At 45.3% G+C, this 23,816-nt stretch overlaps 1 protein-coding gene across 8 annotated transcripts in view; it reads right to left on the reverse strand.

The window, feature by feature from the left end:
- The window catches only part of Foxn3 (forkhead box N3), a 381,661-nt gene that overhangs the window by 103,667 nt on the left and 254,178 nt on the right, over positions 1-23,816 (reverse strand). For all 8 annotated transcript variants that reach the window (XM_048799159.1, XM_048799158.1, XM_048799156.1 and 5 more), the window contains one exon: positions 3,463-3,527. In XM_048799159.1, the coding sequence (XP_048655116.1) occupies positions 3,463-3,527 (65 nt within the window). The remainder of the gene's footprint in view (positions 1-3,462; positions 3,528-23,816) is intronic.

The following is a 23,816-nucleotide window of genomic DNA, read 5'->3' on the forward strand; positions in this document are numbered from 1 at the left end:
AATACCAGGTCCAGTTCTCTCCTCTGATGCTGGATGGTGACAATGAACTGAAGTTCCCAGTCATCCCCAGGATCATGAGGGGCACCACCAACTCTCTACAGTATGCGTGTTAGATCCATTCTCGACCTATGACATCTTCGGCTCACCAAGAACTCATCTGGCTGGGCCCCATCATAAGTCAAGGAGCCCGTGACAATATCAGCCGAGGTGTCTATGGAGCACTCAAGTTCTGCACCTCCTCCAAGTCCCCACCATAGTGATGCCACTTGCCCTATGATTTTCCCTCTCTGGCAATGCCATTTCTGCTACTTCTACAAAAGCACATCTCTGATTTTCAAGGTCTTGCTCAAGTGTCAATTCTCCCCAAGGAGTGACAGTCCCTCTGATCCCATCCTCCTGGCAAAAACCAGGCTCCCTCTCCTATACGACGTGGCACATCTGCTTGTGTTCATAGCCTGCATCTGTACCCTCTCAACCCCTGGGATGACTGCACAGAGGAGATTCATTCCCACCGTTCTTTTGGGAATGGATGTTCTGGTCCTGTTGGGCCTCAACGCTAATCTCTGTGCCTGGACCCTACTAGTCTAATATCTTAACAAAACAAACAAACCACCAACAACAAAAACAAACAAACAAATAAAAAACCCATCCCACTACTTCTGTGTGGGTAAAGGGAGATTTGTGAGCATAACAATAAGAAAGTGGGCATAGACAGCTGGGTAGGGGGGCACAGATCTATAATCCCTGAGGCTCAGGAGGCTTATAGACAGAAGGATTGCAAATTTGAGACCAGTCACAGCAACTTAGTGAGACTCTGTTTCAAAATAAAAAAATTTTTAAAAAGGACTAGAGATGTGGCTCAGTGGTTAAGTGCTCCTGAGCTTAAGCCCTAGGACCAATAAATAAATAAACATAAATAAGAAAAATTAAAGTGGGCATAAATCAGATATCCTTTCTTCTACATGATTCTAACCTAAACCTTCCATTGTTGTGTCTGGGCCTCTTCTTTATACACCCATACATTTATTTGTAAAAATTCTGCTGCTGGGCATTACTTCTGGCTGCCCTGTACCACTCACGAAAGGCACATGAAAATATTAATTAGGATGAGAAACATTCAAAATAATACAATAAAAGTATCTCCAGAATGTGAGACAGAGCCAGGAACAGAGGCCCACATCTGTAATCCCAGCTACTCAGGAGGCTGGGGTAGGAGGATTGTAAATTTGAGGCCAGCCTGGGCAACTCAGAAAATACCTGAAAATAAAATTTTAAAAGGATCAGAGGTATAGCTCAGTGGTGGAGCTCCAGGGTCCAGCCCCAGTAGCATCGCCCCCACCCCCACCCCCACTGGCCCGGCTCTAAAAAAACACTTTAAACAGAATGACACAAACAGAAAAAACTCATGTTAACACGTCTCCACCTACATGACCAAACTCTCACCAAGATTCTCTTGGTTTTCCAATGTACAAAAAGCCATATAAAGGTTGTATCTGATTGGATGTAGATCCAAGAAGCATTTGCTGTGTATACTAGCTTAATTCCCAGCATATAGAGCAATCAAGGAATTTTTGAAATCATGACATCTACATCCACAAGACAGAAACTCCCACAGCAATCACTCAGCATCAGAGACTTTATTGGTACTTCTCTAGTGTTTTTGCCCCACAGAAACAAAGAACAACTGACATGCACACAGCAAATCTTACCTATGTGGATCTGAAATCCCATAAGAAAATAAAAGCACTTTTTTTGAAAAAATCCAACCATTAATGATATTCATATACTGCCTATGGTTCTAGAGAAAAAAGGAAGATGCGTAACTTTTAAATCCACTTGAGAAAAACCCAAAGAACGGCTATCATCAGGGGCTGGGGATATGGCTCAGTTGGTAGAGTGCTTGCCTAGCATGCACAAGTCCCTGGGTTCAATCCCCAGCATTAAAAAAAAAAAAAAAATCAGCTTCTAATTATACAATCTGAAGAAAGAACAGAATAGTTTTTTAAAAAACTAAGTACTAATTTTTGAGAGTGAAGGCAATTCCTTTTATTTTCTTAGATATTTAGAGTATCTATGACAACTACTAAAATTAGGGTTAACCAAACTTACCTGCCTAAATTGCACCTGTACCAAGCCAAGTGCAAAGAAATCCTTAAGTTCTTGATTTTACAGACCTTGAGAAAGACAGAATGCGATGGCACAGCCCATGAATGACCAAATGTGATGCTATCTCTCACAACTGTTTGAGCTACTCCAGAAACCTGAAGATAAATGCCTCTTCTCTTAACCACATTGATATCCTACCCCTTCACACACGTGGTTGGCCTCAGCCTGTACTTCTAAAGGACGGAGACTAACCAGCTCTAGACCAATCAAAAGGCAGTAACACCCTCACCGGGAGCCAGCATGGTTCTGAAGTGCTTGGTACAATCCAGTGCATCTGCCTTTGGCAGCTGTGCCCCCATGACTTCTGCCAGTCAACAGAGGCTAAGGGAGACAGAAAACTAGAAGACGCTTAGAGGCTGGTTCTTCTGCAGAGCAGATATCCAAAACAAAGTAATATCTCAAAGTATTTGTAATCCACTTTTTTTGCTATTTTTAACCATTTGTTCATCTTTAATCTTACCCATTTCAAAAGTAAATGTAGGGCTGGGGTTGTGGCTCAAGTGGTAGAGAGCTCGCCTGGCACGTGTGAGGCACTGGATTTAATCCTCAGCACCATATATAAATACATCATTAAAATAAAGGTATTGTTCATCTACAACTAAAACAAAATTTTTTTTAAAAAAGTAAGTGTAGTCAGACACCATGGCACATGTATGTACTACCAACTACTTAGGAGGCTGAGGCAGGAAGATCACTTAAGGTCAGGAATTGGAGGCCAGCCTAGGCAGCACAGAGATGAAAGGCACTTTGAATTCCTTAAGAACACTGGGCAAGAGCAAGTACAGGGCAGCAGAGAATGGGCAAATATTGGAAAGTGCGTCCCTAGCAAATGACGCTGTGGAGACAGGTTGGGGCGGGGCTCTACTCTGAGCCTCAACACAAACAACAGCCTTCCAGGCCCACATGGACATCAGAGGACAGCAAGGAATGAGTGCACCTCCACAAGGCCAAGGGTCAGAACACCGGAACCACTCCTTGTCAGCCCAGGGGCTGGAAACATACAAAAGGGCTCACTCTCCTCAGCCCCATGTGCATACCATTTTCATATCCCAATTGTCATGCCATCCCTATTCCACCAAAGCAACCCAGACGCTCTGGAACATGAGCAATGACAACAGGCCAGAGCAGCAGTCCCGAAAAGCCTGGTTTTGACTCATGACTCCTACTTGAGTAGGAAGAAATAAAGAGAAGTGGGCACACAGACCCAACCACTCAGTCACGCTTCTCCAGAGGGCAGCCCCTCTCTGGTTGGCACTGAGGGGATTGCAGGGGCAGCGAGGTTTCCTAGACACTTACCTTGCAGAAGGGCTCCGTTTCTCTTGAAGAAGGTACTGCCCGGCCAGATGGGTGGACCTGATGGGCTGAAAGAGAAGACAAACACAGGTAAGACCCCTGCACGCCCACCTAGGCACCCTCACGTGGCCTCGGACCATGGCCTCAGGGATGCCGTATTGACATCCTCTGAAAACGTACCTTTAAAAATCATTAGGTTTGTTTAATTGTCATGTGAGTATTCTGCTTTCCATCTTGGCCCCGTCACACCTGGGCACTGAAATCGCCTGCAGGTGAACAAACAGCACACACACAGCGCTAGGCAGCCCAGCTCTGAACTTCAAAATGTTTGCTAACTTGTTCCTAATGTCATGAATTTATGTGGCAAAGAACACCTGCCCATGTCTTCTGAAACCAAGTGGGTTTTCTTCTGGCACTTCCTGGTACCACCTGCCTATAGTAAATGCAAAGTTGCCCTTCTTGGCATTTCTACCACCAAATCCTCTCTGTGCAGATCCAACCTTGATCAACGCCCTCCTTCCTCTTAAGACTCTTGTTTGCCTCCTGTTTTCCATTTCTTGGCTTAAAAGGTTGCACTCCATCCCCTATAAAACACTTTGCAGACATGTTACCACCCACAGTCTGGTCACCGGAGAGGCAAGAAAATAAGAAAGATCAATATTTCACAAAGACACTTACTGCATTTATAGACGAACATTTTCACTGTTTTAGAGCATCCAGTGGAAAACTTTATAACCAAGCCAGTCTTAGCAAAATATCCTTAGAGTGGAAAGTAGGTTATTCTAAAAAGGACTGGTTTAGATTAATGTTAGAAAGCACTTAGTTCAAAATGTTACTGCATCTGAGAGGCAATATAAATTACTTTCACTGAAATAGTACATGGCAAATGATATTGGTTAATGTATTATCAATCACATTCAGCGTTTAAAAAAACTAAAAAACTGGCCTGAGGAATACATTTGTAAGTCTGGCGGACACGCGGACACGCAGACACACACACACACACACACACACACACACACGTCTGAAGGGCTATACAATGAATGCTTCGCTAGTCAACTGGGGTCTCTGGCTATACAGGATGGCCGTGCCCTTAACAAGGAAGAGAAATGCAATGATATTCTGCCTATCAGAATTTCATTACATGAGATACAGAGAGTCTTGTTGTATAGGAACACAATAGATAATTGCAGAAAAGTAGGAAGTTACAGACTAAAAATATTATTAAACATCAAGACTGGTAAATGTGCTAGAAAGCACAAACAGGAATATCTTGTTTATTGTGCTTTAAAGATATTGCAGGGATTTGTGTTTTTTGTTGTTGTTGTTGTTGTTGTTGTTGTTTTACAATTAAAGATTTCTAGCAAACCTGGGTCAAGTCAGTGTATCAGCACCATTTTTCCAACAGCTCAGATGATCATTTGCATTTCTTAGCGATATTTTTTAAATTAAACTTTATACATTGTTTTCTTAGATATAATGCTATTGCACACTTAATATACTGCAGCATGGTGTAAATATAACTTTTGTACGCACCAGGAAATCAAAAAATTCATGGGACTTACTTCAGTGCCACATTTGCTTGATTGCAGTGGTCTAGCATTGAACCTGCAATCTTTTCAGAGTACCTGGACTGTGAACCTTAATGCTAATGAACCTTTTTGTTTTATTTTCCTTTATTTCTACTGTACTCAAAGTAAATGAGAACAATGCGTCTTAGCCATGGTTTTTCCTACACACCCAATTCTCAGCCTGGCAGGTGTAGCCTCCAAGTGACCAGGAATGTCACAGGAAACCTGCAGCCCTGGTTGGGGGTTCCAACGGTTCAGAATGATGGCAGCAAGCTAAATTCTCTTCTGTCTCATTCCTGTCTTATTCCATTTGGGAGCCTTTAAGGCTCAAAGTCACATGAAGAATAACGTGCGTCAAAATGCTTAAGATGATCTTTTAACAACCCTAGCAAGCTCCCAGGGCTTTACCATCTTATTTTTACAACAAAGCAGAAAACAGCAAGCTGGCTGTGGCCAATACTGAACTGCCTGATTTATAAAGATATTTAAAAACTGAGGACTTCATTATAGAAGAGTTGGTGCTTCTAGAGAATTCAATAATTGAGTATTACTGCAGGAGCCTGGATATCCAGCTTACCGCCATCCAAATCTCCTCTTTATCCTGACCTTGATTTGGCTGAAAACCCGAGCAGACACCAGGGATGGAGCAAATGTGGGGAACTGAGGTTGGATAAATCCAGTGGTTTAGATAAGGAAAATACTCTGTGTGATAGAAATCTACCTACAGATTTTCTACAACGCCCTTTTAACATACTTAAGTCACTGATCACAATTCTATAGCCATTCTGCTCTGTTGTCCCTCTAATTTGTACTCCAGGAGTGGAAAGATGTGGAGTCTCTGGCCCAAGCCCCCTGGTAAACGGTGAATTCCTGAGGGGCCTCCTTCCAGCCCAGGGTTAGCCAGTTCCTGCCGTACTGACTGCAAAGCTTTTGAGCTCTTCATATTCCGTATTCTCCTTTTGTATGGTCCCTCAAAATGATATCTTCTAACTGTTAGAAGATTTGAGGATTTATGAAGTCCCTATTGAGAACTGTGCTCTATGTTACAAAAGACATTGGGAAGAAAAAATTAAAAATCCTATTTGATGATCTCTAGGAACTTACTATCATACTCATCTACCTCCAACCTCCTCTGGTTCCATTTAAAGAGACAAGAAATGCCCCTGGAAAGGCTGATGGCTCTGGTTGCCCAGCGGCAGGCAGGCACAGCAGCAAACTTAAGATAGATATATATTTTTTCCTTCTCTTTCTTGGCGTATTACCTTCTGAGCTCAGAGTTCATTAAAAATACATATGATTGGGCACAGAGGTGCACACCAGTAATTCCACACACTGGGGAGGCTGAGGCAGGAGAATTACAAGTTCAAGGCCAGCCTTGGTACCGCTGCAAGGCCCTCGACAACTCAGCAAGACCCAGTTAGTCTCAGAATGAAATATTAAAAAGGGGGCTGGGGATGTGGCTCAGTGGCTGGGTGACTCTGGGTTCAATCCCTGGTATGGAAAAAAAAGAAAGGACACACGCACACACACAAAATCACTTTAAAATGTATATTAACACAGATCTTCTAGGGAAGAAACTAGTGGTCAAAGTGTTTGGGGAGGGTCTATACCGCCCTTTCCAGTGGCAAGCCAAGAGGAGGGGAGGTTAGCGCACACTGAGAGGATGGGGAGCTCCTCGCACCCCGTGGTGTGCGAGCAGGTGACACTTGTGAACGGTCACTGCCATGTGAAATAGCCACTAAGGTCCCCTCTGGGTGCGTCTCAGTCACCTTGCAAAGTCCTCACATTGCCTAACACTGAGATAAAAAAATCGTCATTTACTGAGCACAATGAGCCACACTTCTCCACAAGCCCCTCTCCTTCTGTGGGGTGGGCAGGGCAGAATCACCTTCCCCTTCTACAGATGAGCAGAAGTCCTGAGAGGTAAAGGGTCTCAGGGCAACAGATGACTGGTCACTGACCAGCCCATGACCAGACCAGGGCTCCTGGAGCTGGCCCAAGGGACCACAGAGACAACTGTCAATGCCCCAATTTCATTTCTCATCTCTCTGCTTTTCTCTTCCAGCCCCAAGCTCTCAGGCACGCCTCCCCTTGGAAGAAGGCTGAGGACGGCATTTTGTGAGCAATCTCTCCAAGGCAAAGTCCCAGGCTAGAGAAAGCAATCGGAGGAACCATTCGTGAAAGACTCATGGGCTCCTATTAGCAGAAACAATGGAAGGCGGCCCCACAAATGTCTCATTTCAATAATGTGCTCGCAGAATCCCACGACCTTCAACGGCACACACCAAACCAACCCAGGGACGAGGAAGGAAGCAGACCAACAGGTTAGGAGGGCCTTGCCTGCCAGAAAGCCGGTCTGTGAACTGGCATTTGAGAACACTGGTCCAGCTAATCACAGAGACTAGGGCCGGGCCAGCGATACCGTCCTGAACAGTCATCCCCAGGCCTCGCACTCTCAGCTGCACAAGGAGCTCCCAAGGGGACACTGTGAGGCCACGGGCTGTAGGGCTGCGTGATCTGTCAGGTGTCTGTCCTACACTCGTGGGCTTTAATCACTGTGAACGCAGCCCCCTGGCAGTTCTGGAAGACCCCACCTCTATCTGCCAGCCTGGACTGTCTGTGGGCCTAATGAGAAGCAAACTGAGAAAAGTCCTTTTTCCTAACAACACAGCTGCCAAACATAAACTGCTACACCTAAAGGACAGGAGGCTAGAACCAGGATGGGGTGGGGGGAGTGGGGGGGGTGGCTACCTGAAAGAAGGCAGAATAGAGGACACACGCTGACGGACTTCACGTGGATGAGAAGTCGGATTCACCAAGTACAAAGGTGGCTGCCGGGGCTGGCCCAAGGGGGAAGAAGGACAGGTTCTTTAATAGGTGCAGAGTTGCAGATTTGTAAGATGAAACGAGTTCTGGAGATCAGGGGGCCCAGCAAAGCAAATGCCCTTGGCGCCACTGAACAGCACGCTTAAAAATGGTTAAGATGGTGAATTTTATGTCATGTGTGTTTTATATAAATAAAAATGTAGGAAAAAGAGAGGGAAGGGAGGGAAGAGGGAGAAGGAAGAAAGAGAGGACCGACACAGGAACTATGGAAAATGTGAACAGAGGCCTGAAGATACGGGGCAGGAAGGATGACCCAATCCATGCACTTCCCATATGAACCTCCCCTGGACGCCCCCAGAACAGTCCCCATACTTAAAAGTAGATACCCCAAACCAACTGGGGGAGAGGAAGAGGATGCCATAAAGACTAGCTCTTCCCGATTTAGTCCTCATGGAAGCTCTCGCTTTCCCACGGTCCTTCAAGCAACGGAACACTGATTTCTACCACTTCTCTAGCACTGGAAACTGAGAGTGGGGACAATCCCCTGCGAAGCACGACATCCACCAGCACTCTGCTTACCCAGGAATAAACGGTCCAGGCAGTCCTAAGAAGGGGGCAGACTGAAGCAGGGAATGAGAGACTGAAAGAGAGAACACCTTGGCCTTCATTGCTTTAACCTCCGTGGATTAATCAAGAAAATACTAGAAGATCAGGGCAGCCTGAACAGACACATGCACGCAAGGTTTCAAGGGTCACAAAACATCAACCACGATTGGAGAAGCAGCACTAGGGGCTCTGGAGATCACCTGGAATTCTCCCGAACACTCTTCCCAATAATAAAACATGAACATCTGGAACATCTGGGCATTCAAAAGGATCTCTGGTCCAACCAGAGGTACAGTGGAGACAGCACAAAGGGACTGGATTCAGGGAATCTGTGCAAAATGCAGCTGAGGTCTTTTAACTTCCCAAGCCTGTAAACCGGGGGCAAATGATAGTATCTAGCTGGCGTGAGAGAATGACGTTGGGTGTTTAAAAAAAAAAAGGTGCTCTGTAAATGGCAAAAATCTCTGTGATTGTCTTGATGACAAGAAAACTGCAGTTCAGAGAAGTTAAGTGACGCGCTCAAGGTACACAGCGACACTGCGGCAGTTTGCAGGGTGCCAGTGCTTCCTCATTCGCACTCGACTCTCCCCAAGTGGCCCTCTTCTGCATTCCTGAGACAGCTGTGGCAGCAGAACTTCCCATCTTCCTCTTTCCTATAAGAGGCAGTGTGTGTGAGATGCTTTGAGATCTTCTAAGTGTGAATTTCCTCAGTCCAAAAACACAATAAGCGATCCCTCAAAAATCAAAGAGCTGGCAGGGAACAGTGTCACAGTGTCCACCTCCTCTAAAGAAAGATGAAATAAAGATAAGTCCACCTGAGTCTTGTGCAAATCCCGACTGGTGAGCAACTAGGAGGCAGAGACCAGGTGAGACCTCCCAGGCCCAGCCTGCCATCCCAGGCTGACATCACCAAGTGACCACACAGCCCTCTCTGGATGTACAAAAACCACAACCAACAGACTGGAGAGATTATTTGAGGGCAAAACACTGAACACAGGAAGAAATGGAATTGCTTTGTGACTTGGGCCGAATATTAAAATCAGAGGGATGCCCATCCTGACTTCCTGCCAGCAGATATCCCTGTGTGCCCTGTACCATGCAGGCTGTGATGTGCCACCCCAGGGCTGACATGGTTGTGAGCATCTGACACAGGTCTTGAAGTTTGGGTTTCACTCCTCGCCACTGACCACACGGGGTTTCTCAGCATTATTGATATTTGGGGCTGGACAATTCCTTGTACACTACCACTGCCCCTTTTCTCTGAAAACTTGGCTCTCTCCACTCTCCTCCCATTTCCCAGGATAAATACCTTCTTATCTTAACCATCACTGAACACCAACAGGTGTCCAGGTCTTTCTTTTGGCTCCATAACTCTGCCCTGAATTGATAAAGTCCAACAGCTAACAGTGTGGCCTCTGCTCCTTCAGGTCACGACCTCCTGGACTGGCTGTGATTCTCTTACTCTCAGAGGTCAACCTCCCAGCCATTCAGGGACACTACAGTTCTGAATCTGCCCCCTCCAAATTCCAGATATTGCCAATATGACAGTATAAAGAAGTTGAGGCCTTTTAGAAGCTACATTTGCCTTGTGAACAGGATCAGAGGCCCCTATAAAGGCTTGCCAGAGGGACTGTGGCCCCTTTGCCCTTGGCCATGTAGGGATGTGACATTCGAGGCGCCATGTTGGAAGCAGGCACCAGGCCCTCACCAAACTACACCCCTGCCAGCACCTTGATCTTGGACTTCCCGGCCTCCAGATGTACAAGGAATAAATTTCTATTTTTCGTAGATCACCCAGCTTCCGGTATTGTTATAGGAACACAAATGGGCCACGACAAGGGAAACTGACCTCCCCTCAACAGTAAGTCCTCTCCGTGCCTCCCCCAACCCCGACTCTCACATAAGAGGCTTTCTCCACTGACTGCAGCCTGGAAACACCCTTCCAGCCTGGCATCCCATATGCTTTGCTAGCGTCTGCCGCACATGGCCCTGGGATCACTAAGGGCATCCCTAGCCTTCGCTATCTCCTCTCTTTTCCTAAGCAAGTTCATGGACTCCTGGCAAATCTGGGTTTTCCAATTCCCCATCTCTAGCTCATCTGGTCTCCTGACCCGGGAATGTACCTGGAGCTGGGTCCTGACTCGGCTTTCACCTGCATACCCCCCTCATGTCTGTCCAAACCAGGCAGCAGCTTCCCACCTCTGCCTTCCCAGCTGGACAGTCCCCTCTAGCACAAGCCACAGTGCCCTGGATTTGATGACATTGGTATTTGTTTCGTAGGACTGCCACAGGCTGGGTGACACAAGCAACATAAACTTAAGAGTTTCACAGTTCTAGGGACCAGAAGCCCAAGATCAAGGTGTTGGCAGGGCTGGCTCCTTCTCAGGCTCTGAGGAAAAACCTGTTCCAGGCCTCTTCCCTGGCCCCTGGGAACTTGCTGAGAATCTTTGGTTCCATGATCTTTGCCTTTGTGTTCACACACAGGCCCTGCCCCCAGGGATGTCTGTGTCCAAACTTTCTTTTTATTATAAGGATTCCAGTCATATTGGAGGGGTCCACCCTTTAGTATGGCCTCATCCAAACTAATTACATCGGCAACAACTTAATTTCCAAATAGGGTCATAGTCTGAGGTGCTGGAGGTGAGGAAATCAACACATAAATTTGGGAAGGGGGCACATTTCAACCCAAAACCATCTGTCACTGTGACCCACACAGGACACTTAACTCCCAGAAACACCAACACACCGCTGTCTCTTTTTTCCTGAATTCCCAGAACCTAAGGCTGTGCTCGGAACTTGGCTGGCATCTACCAAATATTTATTGAGGGAATAAAAGTTTACACTTGAATTTAGCATCCCTGTGAGGGATGAAAAGGAATAAAAAGTGGATTCCCCCTTTGGAGATCCCATCTACAATGCTCAAGGTCAAAACTCTGGAGTTGCTAACACTGTCCCAGGGGACCCCTCCAGTTCCTCACCCATTCCAGCACCTTCCCAGGCTCCACCACTTTCCCTCCATTTGCATTCCTCCACCCAGGCCCCAGGTCAACTCAGGTGGAGCTGTTCTATCAACATTTCAATGGATCCCCTACCTCCAAGGTCTCCCTGACTGGGTCGGCCAGCCTAATGCCCCTGCAGCTTTCCCTGAGTCCAGCCTGCTCAAGGCTCTCCTCTGGGTTAGCAGACTTCTCCAAGAGGTGGAACCTAAGGTGGGGCTTGGGGACACTGTTTCTATGTTTCTAGTGCCCAACTGAGCCGGTTCTCTTTCATGCCCCCAAAGCCCTATTCTTATGCTCTATGCCTCTGCGTGTGGGCATCAGGGCCTCAGCCTGCTAGGCAAGTGCTCTATGACTAAGCCACATCCGCAGCTCCCTGGGTCTTCTTTGCTTCTTCATATCCCAGACTGAACTCAAATCCCTGATCCCAGAGAAATTCTTCCAGCCCTCCAAACTCCCCTTCCTCTCCATTCTTCTGGCAATTACGGCTGAACAGCTCATTTGGGAATTAGTCATAACAGGTAGTGTTCAACTCTGATGGCCTTATACCTTTTATCCACTTTCTACAGGTAGGGGTGTGTGTGTGTGTGTGTTACTTTAAGAGCAGAAAGGCCACAAGAGCAGAGGCTTAGGGTGGCTCTCCTCCCAGAACTGGGTCAAGTTCACTGCACACAGAAAATGGTTGTCATAATTCTACTAAGTGATTTTGAAAAATAGTAGGAATGCTACTCACGTTGCCCAAACAGAATTATTTCAAATGCTAAGGATTAAAAAAATATATATATTGTAGACATAATTAAATCTCTTACAAAGGAACAGACCTACATGGTAGCACACCTTGGCTCACAATTATCATCTCAAATAGAAACTCAAAAATCTTTAAAAGTGGAAACAAAATTATAAATCTCATCATTGATGGCAAGTAATAGGTTAGGTAATTTGGACTACTCTTGTGTGATTTCTTGATTACTAAGGAATATATAAATAACTGGATAAGTACATGTATATTTTTGATAATATGGAATGTGTCAGGGTATACCAAAGAAACTCTGCTTAAAACCATGGCTACAGTTTTAGATGCATGCAGCTCAGGATACATCTTATGAACAGATGCAAAGGTGTTTATCATTATCTTTGTGCTACACAGTTTCTAATTTTACATATGAAAACCAAGGCATCATTCAGCATAAAGTACATTATTTGCATGATGTATTTGCATTTGTAAAACATCCACATTTACTTTTACTGCTTAATGGGCCCCGGTTTAAATGGGCCACTCTATATAAATGGAGTACACTGGTTCCCAACTCAATGGTGCTGATAAGAAAACTGCTCCTTTTAGATGCAAATGAACCTACTAATCACAATTAAAATGGTGGAGTTGAGGAAAGCAGAGCAGCTGTTCCTAGAGCTACAAGTCTAGGGACAGTTTGGTTCTAGCTTCATCTCTGGAGCAGCCTGGGATTTCCCCAGATGTCTGCCCAGTGACTGGGATATGCTCAACTTCTCCAAGGGGCTTGAAAGAGGAGAAACAGTCCCCAACTGCACAGGTGTGGGCGAACTACCCTTGTGTTCACCTGGTAGGAGGCTCAGCATTTGTGAAAGAAAGAACAAAAAGCAAGATCCACACGTGAGAATTTAAATAAGGTTTAAACTTTAACATAATTAGTGCCACCAGGTCCTTCAGGAACCCTCCTGAAGATACACCCAAAATGAACCAACTGGAAGCAGGGATGTGAGATATTTGCACACATGTTCACAGTGGCTTATTCAGGAGAGGCAAGAGGTGGAGGAGACACAGTGCTCACTGATGGACGAATGAATAAATAAAATGCAGTAATACATATAAGGGGACATTCCTGAGCCTTAAAAAGGAGATTGTGACACTGTGACACCTGCCCTGAGGTCATTTGGGGACAGACAGATGTGGACAGCAGAGCATAAGGTTAAGGGAACAATTCTATGAACTGGGCCCACCTTACTGACCCCCATGTCTTTATTATTATTAGTCATTATTACTAGTCATAAAAAGCAATTTACCTGCAGTCCTGCACGGCTTAAGTCCACAGGATAAGACCCATTCCTCAGCAAACTACCTGTAACCTGCAGAAGGAATGCAACTCCCCGCCACCCCATGATGCTGGTAAGAAGAACACAGGTCGCCATGCAGGGGGGTACTTTTGTGACCCTTACACAGACCAGATCCCAGAACTCAGCAAGATAAGGGTAACTGCCCCCTAACCATAAAATCGGTAATGGGTTCCAATTAGAACTGGTGAGTATGGGCCAAAGCGACCTAGGGTTGTCATGGCAGTGGGGACTTAAGTCTGATGGTATTCTGCTGTCCATCAAAAGTCAAGAGGTGAACCTGGATGAGCCTCTGGAAGACTCCCTGGGACCCCCAATAAAACAGGAAGGCAGGAGGGACATGCCTTCTCTTTCCTCTCTGAGAGGACCTACTCTCTCCCTTGAGAGTGTCCCCCTTTCCTATCCCCAACTCAGATCTGTTACTGAGTGACATGTCTGAAATCATTCTGATGTGATCACAAGAATTAGGGTTTAAAGGGGGTCCTCTGCAGTGACTCAGTTTCCAAGAAGGCCCCAGCCTGTAACACAATGAGCCAGTCACAAAAATACAGAGATTCTCTGACCCCCTTATCTGAGGTGCCGGGGTAGTCAAACTCGGGTGGCGGGGCCCAGGGGTGGCTGCTTAATGGTACAGTTTCAGTTGTGAAAGATGAAAATGTTCTGGAAGTGGAAGGTAGTGGTGGCAGCATGAATACATTTAATATAACTGCACACTTAAAGATGGTTAAGATGATACATTTTATTTCATGTGCATTCAACCACAATTTAATAAATAATTAAGTGGTAGGTAAATGCTACCGTTTGGGTCTGGAGTGTCCACTCGGAGAGGTAGTGAAGATGGTGTTGGGACAGCACCGCACCCTTCTTCTCTGACCATGTTAAGACCAAGGGGAAACGGTGGTATGGCTGATGCTAGATCAGAGAGACCCGGAGACTGAGGATGCCCGGGGCCCTCTCTCCTTCCCTTGACAATGACACAAAGGGTTTTGATGGACAGGTGGAACCCACCAGGGATTTGAGACAGTCAGTGAGGTTGGAGAGCTTGGATACAAGGAACAACAGTAAAAATTTTATCTAAAATCCATCCCTCTAAGAGGAAAGCACCTGTTGAGGAAAAATACCATTTGCCTTGAACTCAATGGCAGGTTTTATAAATCCTTGGGTCCTCTCTGTCACTAAGATATGAGAAGGGCTGGACACACCGTCTTGTTTTTATTTTTAATGACACATAATAATTGTACACATGATATTCTGATACATGTACAGGATGGGTAATGATCACATCAAGGTAACTGACACATCTATCAGGCCACACATTTATCATTTATTTGTGTTGGGAAAATTCAAAATCCCAAGGCTATTTTGAAAAATACAATTAATTGTTGTCAATTACACTCTACGGTGCCACAGAAAGTTACAAGCCATTCCTCCGTCCAACTGTACCCTTTCCCCCCTCTTCTTTAAATTCCCATGGCATATAAGGATGGCCATATAATTGAAGCTTTAGCTACACTTGGGAAAATCTTAGCTTCTTGAAACCACAGGAGGAACTAGACAGATTGCTTCCTGGTGCTAGGTCAATAGGATCATCTCCAGCTGCCCACCGTGCACTTCATTGCAGGAAGTGAGGGGTAGGGGGCGCCTTCCTCATCAGGGCCACTTGGCCAGAGAGTTCCTAAAGGGTGTCACTCGTCCTCCAAACCCACTTGCAGAGCCCAGCACGTGCTTAGGTCAGGAAAGGTGTTAGAGTAAGCTACTCTGTACCCTCCACCTGCACTTCTCTGTCCACCTCCGCCCTCTCTAAGGGCCAGGTTCAAAGGAACCACATGCCACCCAGTGTCAGGGCTGCTGTCCCAGCCTTAGCTTTTCTGGAAAAGCAACTCTGTGTTCAATGCATCCTTTGTTTGCATTAAACTGCTACCACTTGATTTATGCAGATGCATGAATCTTCATAGGCAATAATTTCAATCTTTGCATAATCCCATCAATCTTGTGCTCAAAACCACCCCTGGCACCCTGCAGCCTGTGGCACGTGCAAGTTCCTGAGCTCAAAACGACTGGCTTAACTTGCTCCAGCTATATGACTTGCCACCCTTCCTTTCCAGTTTTCCTGCTCTGATGGCAGTGAGTTGTTCATGGTCATGGAATGCCATTCACTTTTATCTTTGCTCACTCACTGTCTCTCCTTGGAATTCCACGCCCTCCCCTCACCTCTTTGCAAACTCTTGTGTTCTCTTAAAAATACTGCTCACTTATTTCTTTTCCCCCTCCCTCCTCCATGCCCAGAGCAGAGCCTGTTTACATGTGCATCACATGATTGTAATTTATTAATTTTAGAAGCTAGATTAAATGCCGGGCGTGGTGGTGCATGCCTATAATCCTGGCTGCTCAGGGGGCTGAGGCAGGAGGATCACAAGTTCAAGGCCAGCCTCAGCAATTTAGTAAGGACCTAAGCAATGTAACAAGACCCTGTCTCTAAATAGAATAGGGCTGGGGATGTGGTTCAGTGGGTAAGCACTCTTGAGTTCAATCCCCAGTACCAAAAAAGAAGAAAAAGATGAAGCAGCAACAGCTAGATTGTGACTCTTCCAAGGACAACTGTCCTATTAGCCTAAAGTCCTCAGTGGCCAGCATGGAGTGGGTAGTCAACAGATGTTTGCTGGAAAAAAAAATTAGCCCTGTGCAGCATACACAACTGGTATCGGATGCCTCATTCTGAAGCTAAGAACACTTAATTCAGAACGGTGAAGTCACTTGCAAGGGTCACAGAGCCAGTAAGTGACCCATGATACCTATAAAGCCCAGCTCCTATTTCTTACTGTCACTTGACTTTTGCAATCTATGGAAAATAAAGGAAAACTGAGGAGATGATACAAGCAACACTTGTAAAGTCTGGTGGATGTTTCTGAGCGTCCACACACTGCCTTCCTTTCAGAATGGACACGGGAGAAGGACAGTCCCGCAATTCGCTCCTATCAGTGCATCTAGTTTAACTTGAAGCCTGAGCAGCCAAGCGCTAAATTAACATTAGTCTCTGCAAAGGTGCTGGGGCTCTGAACAGGGGACACAATGCTTGCATAACTTTGAAGAACAGATTTACACACCCCTTTGTCTCCCATATCAATGGACTCAAGAGCTGCAGCCGTGCACGAACAATCTTTTCTTTCCACTGTCTAAGAGTTGAATGCAGCCGTTTTCAGCTTCTTGCCGGTGATCACTCCACTAAAAATAGCTTTGATGCTGTCACATGCAAACTTGAGCAGAACCTGAAAGCAGATCCCTTTTTAGTTCTGAGCTGGTTCAACTTTAAGAGAGGCAGCTGTTAACATGCTCCAGCGTGCTTACACGACGCTCAAGTAGTTCTGTGGCTCATAGTATTAAAAAAAACAAAAACCCACCCCTGAAAAGGGACAGCTCAGGGTTTGCTGCCTCTGACACATCTGTGTTGACACATCTGTCTGCTGAGCTGGGAAAGGAGGCTTGGCAAAGGCAATCCAAAATGTCCAGCTTTAAGGGGAAAAGGACCATGGCTGCAGCTGCTGTGGAGAAAGATGCCTTCCTGAGATTCGGAATCAGCAGTTGGACCACTCTGGATACCTTCTGAAAACTGGGCCCCAAAAGACACAGAGTATGGGCTTAGGAACCAGAGGAAACACAGGCTATGTTGTATGAAGTTTCATGCTAGAAAATTTGGGCTGAGCCTGGCCAAGCGGGGGAGGGAGGGGGACAAGCTTTAGGAAAACAGGCTTCCAACCAGTTCCTCCTTTCAGACCTCCTGCGAGACGTGGTTTCAGCATCCATGTTGCATGGACCTTCTGCATGGAGCCAGGGGTCAATAGAGTGACACCAAAGTGCCTGATGTTCTCCATGACCCCTGACAGACAGTGTCCTTTAGAAACAGGTCACCCAGAGAGAGAATGCTGAGTGATCCAGGGACAAGCCTGGGACACTGCAGTTTCTTAAAAGAAAAGAAAGGAAAAAAACAACCCACCAGCCAAATAAATGGTGGGCTTTTTTTTTTTCTTTTCTTAATTCTACGTGTTCAAAGGATGAGTCACATCATATTTGTTTATGAAATAAGAATTTGTTCTATGAAGTTTTGTCCTAGAAAATTTGAGCTGAGCCTGGCTGAGCTGAGGAGGGAGGAGGGACAAAGCCTTGCCTGGATGTCACTGCATTTACTCACTCAGAGACGCCAGGACATGGGAACTGGAGGTTCACTATACGTCACAACCCATAATTTAACCAAAACCTCGAATTCTTTGAGTAGATCTGGAGAAAACACACCTTTATTACATCACGGTCCCTCCCCATGAGCTTTGGCGCTGTCAGCTAAGGACATGTAACTCAAGTACAGGAGCGAGCAGGTCCCCTATGTACATTATAAATTTCAGCAGCCCATGGAGGTTACATTAGTGTAGGCATTTATCACTTAGGTTATAGATATTTGAACAACAGAACAGACTTCATATACTGCTGTATCTTTAACACTCATTTTTTGTTAACAAGACAAAAGAATTTACAGTCACTGCCAACAGCTTGCTGGCAGCTAACACTAGGATGAGCCGTTGCCTGGAAACAGTCAAGCATGAGCCGTTGCCTGGCAACAGTCAAGCCTGCTTCCTCCCAAATCAGGAAGAGCCACTGCTAAATCTAGACTAATTACAAAATGGGACAAATATTTTAAAGCTTTATGTTGACTAAGAATTGGAGAGGGGTGGAGAATCCCGACAAGAACAATTCCTATTGAACGGATCTAACTCAATACAACACGTACTTGTCTTTAGCTCATGGCCACAGTTTATGTAGAACAATTTAGGAAACCTGGATGTTTCCGCAACTTTTCTAATTTCCCTAAATATTATACTAAACACAGCCATGTGTTTGCATTCTGTGGAAGCATGTCTTTTGCAGACTACCTAAGAATAAGAATGAGAAGCAGCACCTGAGAAGTCCTCCTGTAAAATATATACAGTCATTCCTAGGTCTCAGCTGGGGGGTTGGTTCCAGGACTCCTCGAGGACACCAAAATCCATGGTTGCTGAAGTCCCTTAGATAAAATGGCATAGGCAGCATCTGCACACCACGAACACGTGTCCCCCCAATTGTTTTAAATTATCTCTAGATTACTAATAATACCCAATACGAGGCAAATGCCGTGTAAATAGCTGCTGCACTGTATTGTTTAAGGACTAATGACAAGAAAAAGAAGTCTGCACATGTTCAGTACAGATGCAATTTTTTTTTCCAAAATATTTCCAGATGTGGGCTTGTTTGAACCCGAGGCTGGAGAGCCCCAGGTAGGAAGGGCTGACTATGTGTTTGCCAGGAACATCTGAGGACTCCACCAGCACTTGTTACAACACTGGCAGCCCTGGGTGGACACACAGTTTTGCTTTCAAGGTGCTCTTTGTCTGCACTCTGGATTCTCCCCGACTTCAAGACTGCTCAGAGTTCTCTGTGTGGAGGAGGAATCCAGAATTCTTTCAGAGTTCCTGAGGCCGGCCAGCCTGCCATCAGATGTATGTGGCTCCTGGCAAAGTCCTATACAACCAAAGCCCCAAAGTTTAAAGACCCTGCTTCATCTCCAGGAGCGGACTTGAAGGAAATGAGCTACACACACACACACACACACACACACACACACACACACACACACACACACGGGTCTGGCTCCCTTTTCCTATACAAAGTGTAGAGGACTCTTCCCCCAAAAGGAAACACCGAGCATAACGGACAGAAGGAACCAGAAGAGCAGTTGGCAAACCATGAGCCAAATGGTACCTACCACCTGGGAGCTCAGAATGGCTTTCACGTTTCTAAATGATTGGCGTGGGGGGAATCAAACAAAGATATTTCATGACATACAAAAATTATAAGAAATTCAAATTTTGGTACCTGTAAGTAAAATTTTATTGGGATATAACACACTCATTTGTTTATTTACACATCAATTGGGGCTGAATATTTACTATTTGACCCTTTACAGGAAAAAGTCTGAAGATGCCTAAAATAGAATAAAATCTTAGTTCTTAACAAGAAATTGATTTTGGATTAACTTTAACCAGGACCAAAACAAAGCAAATAAAGCCACTGACTCAAGTCTGGGTTGCTCTATGTATTTATTATTCAGTGACTGCACTACCAGAATTTCCAGAAACCAGTCCCCGTGGAATGCTAATTTCATTACTATTAACTCTAATAATCATGACTTGAAATCCTCCTGATTTTGGCTAACGCAATCCTCCCTCCACCTCTGCACACACAAATTCAAAGTGTTTTTCTTAGGTTGTGTCCCCTCTATGTTGTTATGAATGGAACAGTCTGAGGGGCTCAGCAGATTGTCCACGTGAATCTACACCATCTTTTAAACTGAGACAATTTTGATTATTCAAAACACGCATGCAGACTGTTTTCAGGGATGAGAGAAATATGGAATCAATTATATTTTATGTGTAAAGAAGCCTGCCCACTGGATCATGCCGGATGGCCCGTGAACTTTGCTAGAAAAGTGCTGACACAGATGACTGTTGGGACAAGGGCTCACTAAACTCTTGACCAACCAGGCCTGTTTGCTTTTCTACCCGGTCCTCTGGGTTCTCCATTTACCAAGACACAGTATCTTTGGCTCACTGCAGCCTGTACTTCTGATTATTCTAGACATGACAACCAGAGTTTCTGCATGACCGTGGGGAAGGTGGCTATCCTTTCCCATCACGTTACCCAACCAATAAAGGGTCACTTTTCAAGCCTTTCAGGGTCACGAAGAAGTAAATCCTAAAGCAGTCTCCATGAATCAAAACCTATATACGGGCCAGGTGTAAGTAACTTTTGGGCATTCAGCACCCATATAAGAATTAGAATTAAGAATTATAAAAATGAAAAACAAAGGAGGGGTGGGATTTCACAGACGAGTCTGTGTTTTGAGCAAAGAAAAAGAATTTAAAATTTTATTTACTGGGTACAGCCTACCATTTTGAGCCTGACCAAACCAAACCAGATACTGGGAGGAGTCTGTGGATGGCTTTTGCCATCTGGGTGCCCAAATTCACCCCACATAGCCAGCTACACCCACAGTGGTATTGGAAAGCCACGTTCAGGTTCAATACTGAAATAGCAGGCTTGACCTCACCTTATGCATGAAGAACCTCTGGTAGCACGGGAACCCAACCAAGCTTGGCCAAGGGTTCCTGACAGCCTTGGCTCTGCTGGGCACTCCAGATGGTCCATAGTCACAGACTGACCAGAAAGGGGAATGAAAATTCCTCAAGTCACTAGAACCTGGGCAAGCCCAGTTCTCTAAAAACACCTCCCGGTCTAAGCCCAGCACCATGAACTATCCTCAACATGAAAATAAATAAATAAAACATCAATTAATCCCATCTTGCCCACACGGGTGTAGGAGTATTTATCAATGCTCCTGGCCCAGCTCACATCCATTCCCTCTGCGGATGTCCCGACACTCACAGCCACAGTACCACTGTGTCCAGAACCCGAGGGATGGAAGCAACCCAAGTGTCCCTCAACAGGTGCACAGTTAAACAAACGGTGGTGTATACACACGAGGGCACCTCAGCCCTAAAAGGGAAAGAAATTCTTTTTTTTTCTTTCATTTTTTTTTTTTTTTTATTATTAGTTGTTCAAAACATTACAAAGCTCTTGACATATGGGAAAGAAATTCTGACACATACTACAACATGGGCGGACTATGGGGACAGAAGTAAAATAAGCCAGTCACAAAAGGACAAGTACTGCATGATTCTACTGGTATGAGCTACCTTGTGTAGTCAAAAACCAAAGGTAGGGACAGAAAAGTGGCTGCCAGAAGCTGACGAGAGGGTATCCATTTTTCAAAACAGAAAGTTCTGGAGATGCACTGCACAACATCATAAACATACTTACCACTCCTGAACTGTACACTTAAGAACGGCTAAGAAGGCAGAGTTTAGGACACAATTAAAAATAGGAAGAAAATTTTTCTGAGAAAGAGACTTTCTTTCCTAAACTGCTAACAACATGGAATTAAGGGTAATTTTGTTGAGTTCTTCAAGCTCTCCTTTTGCCTGACCACTCTGCATGAGTGTATGTTAACTTAATGATCAGAAAATATAATAAAGCTACTTTAATCATGAAAAAATATGAGACAAAAAGCTTCTCTCCCACACTAGACCAGTAATCAACATAATTTGGGGCTTTGGGTGGGGGTGGCTCGTCTGTATTTGCTTTTAATAAAGTATCAATTTAAATTTGGTCACTTGTTTAGTCTGCTTCTTTTTATGCCTTACCTCAGCCCCACCAAAAGAATAGTCATTGTTCTTTGACCAATTAAAATGTTCAGGTTAATTCCATAAAAATTACCAAGATGCTTTACAATGAATCCCCTCCCATATTTTCTCAATTTGTTCACCCAATAAGTATTTCTTAAGTGCTCAGTAAATACCGGGAACACACAAAGACTTAGGGACACAATAGCAGCCAAGATGAGCTCAGTTCCTGGTTCCCAGGCTTAGACTGTAACTGGGAAGACAAGACAGACGGGGACTGTGGAGCTCTGCTTGTGTTTCTATGTTAGGGCACACCCACACACGTGTGCACACCCACACACATGCACAGAGACACACAGGCCCTGGGGCCATCTTCCACTCTTGGCGATACCACTAGCCAACCCAGGACAGTCGCCATGCCCACCACAGTGAGGGGCCACTACCAACAATGACAGGTGGATGTGCTCGACATGAGACACTGTCATTAACTTCAGAAAAAGTGAATGGAAATTTTTTTTAAAAATATTTATTCTTTAGTGTACATAGTACCTTTATTTTATTTATTTTTATATGGTGCTGAGGATCAAACCCAGGGTCTTGCACATGCTAGGCGAGCGCTCTACCGCTGAGCCACAACCCCAGCCAAGGAAATTTCATTCTTGCTCAAATTTAATTATTTTCCCCTCCTGGCAGCCAACATTACTGCCCCAATAATCATGCTTCAGGAATCCTAATAAGCACCTTAAATTATTTCCATAAGTGTACTTAGTAGAAGTTCTTTGATACCTACCAGCCCAACAACTAGAGGTGATCAAAATGTCTCTGATGCCCAGGGCCCAGCCTCATTCTGCAGCCACAAGATCATCCTTCCATCTCTCTAACCCCTTCCCTACTCATCCTAGACCCTATAACCAAACATCTATCTGATGTCAAAGCTCTTCCCCCGAATCTGTCTCTTAGTGCATCCCAAGGCAATATTTTGATAAAGAAGCCACAATTAATTATAATCTTCAACATTCAGCATAACCCCCAAAGGATATATGACTTAAGATTGTTATAACTTAGATATCTGGCTGCCATTGTGTCCCCAAGACTTCCTGTGTTCCCAGTATTTAGTGAGCACTTAAGAAATACATATTGGGTGAATAAATTGAGGAAATATGGGAGGGGATTGATTCATTTAGATATCATTAGAAACCAGATATCATCAACTTCATCTACTCACCCCTCTGCTTGCCCAAGAGATCAAAATCAGCCAGCAGCAAACCCAGCTAAGGAATCTAGGTGTCCAGCCTCCCTGGCCATGCCTCTGTCTCTCCCACTTCCCCAAACCCTCCTCCATTGCTCTGATCCTGGGAATGTTGTCCAGAGCACTGTCAGAGGATCAAAGAACAGACAGAGGCTCCCACTGCTGGCATTGTCCCTGAAGTGCTCAAGAATGAAGGGAAGGCGCAGCCCAGGCTTGGGGCCGGCTGAGAACCCTGCAGGGGATCTGAGATGTCACCCTGTATGGCTACATTTGGTCACAACTTGGAGTTCCTTTCCCAGCATCAACAACGATTTGTGCTGATCCAGCCACATTCTCCCAGTGGCACCTCAGGGACTAAGTGCCCATCAATCCATGAGCTGGATGGGAAGCAGCACTAACGGGGCCCATTGGAACAGTGAGCACAGGGGTTCTAACCACTGATTGCCTCTCAGTCTAAAGAACAGTGAAGAGAGCCCACCATGACACCCCTGCTTTAGTTCCTTGAAAGACCCTGGGTAAACTCCTTGTTGTGAAGGACTAAGCAATGGGCCACAGCACTCATGCTTTCCTGTACACATACCCTCCTGGGTGGCCTGGTACACTAGCAACTATGACACCCAGCGGAAACTGGAAGAATGCTTGCATAGTGGGGCTTGCTTGATCTAGTTACTGGAAATTGTGTGTGTGTGTGTGTGTGTGTGTGTTGCTGGGGATTGAACCCAGAGCCTTGTGCCTGCGAGACAAGCACTGTACCGAC

This window comes from Marmota marmota, unplaced genomic scaffold (genome assembly GCF_001458135.2).
Source record: "Marmota marmota marmota unplaced genomic scaffold, marMar, whole genome shotgun sequence".
NCBI lineage: Eukaryota > Metazoa > Chordata > Mammalia > Rodentia > Sciuridae > Marmota > Marmota marmota.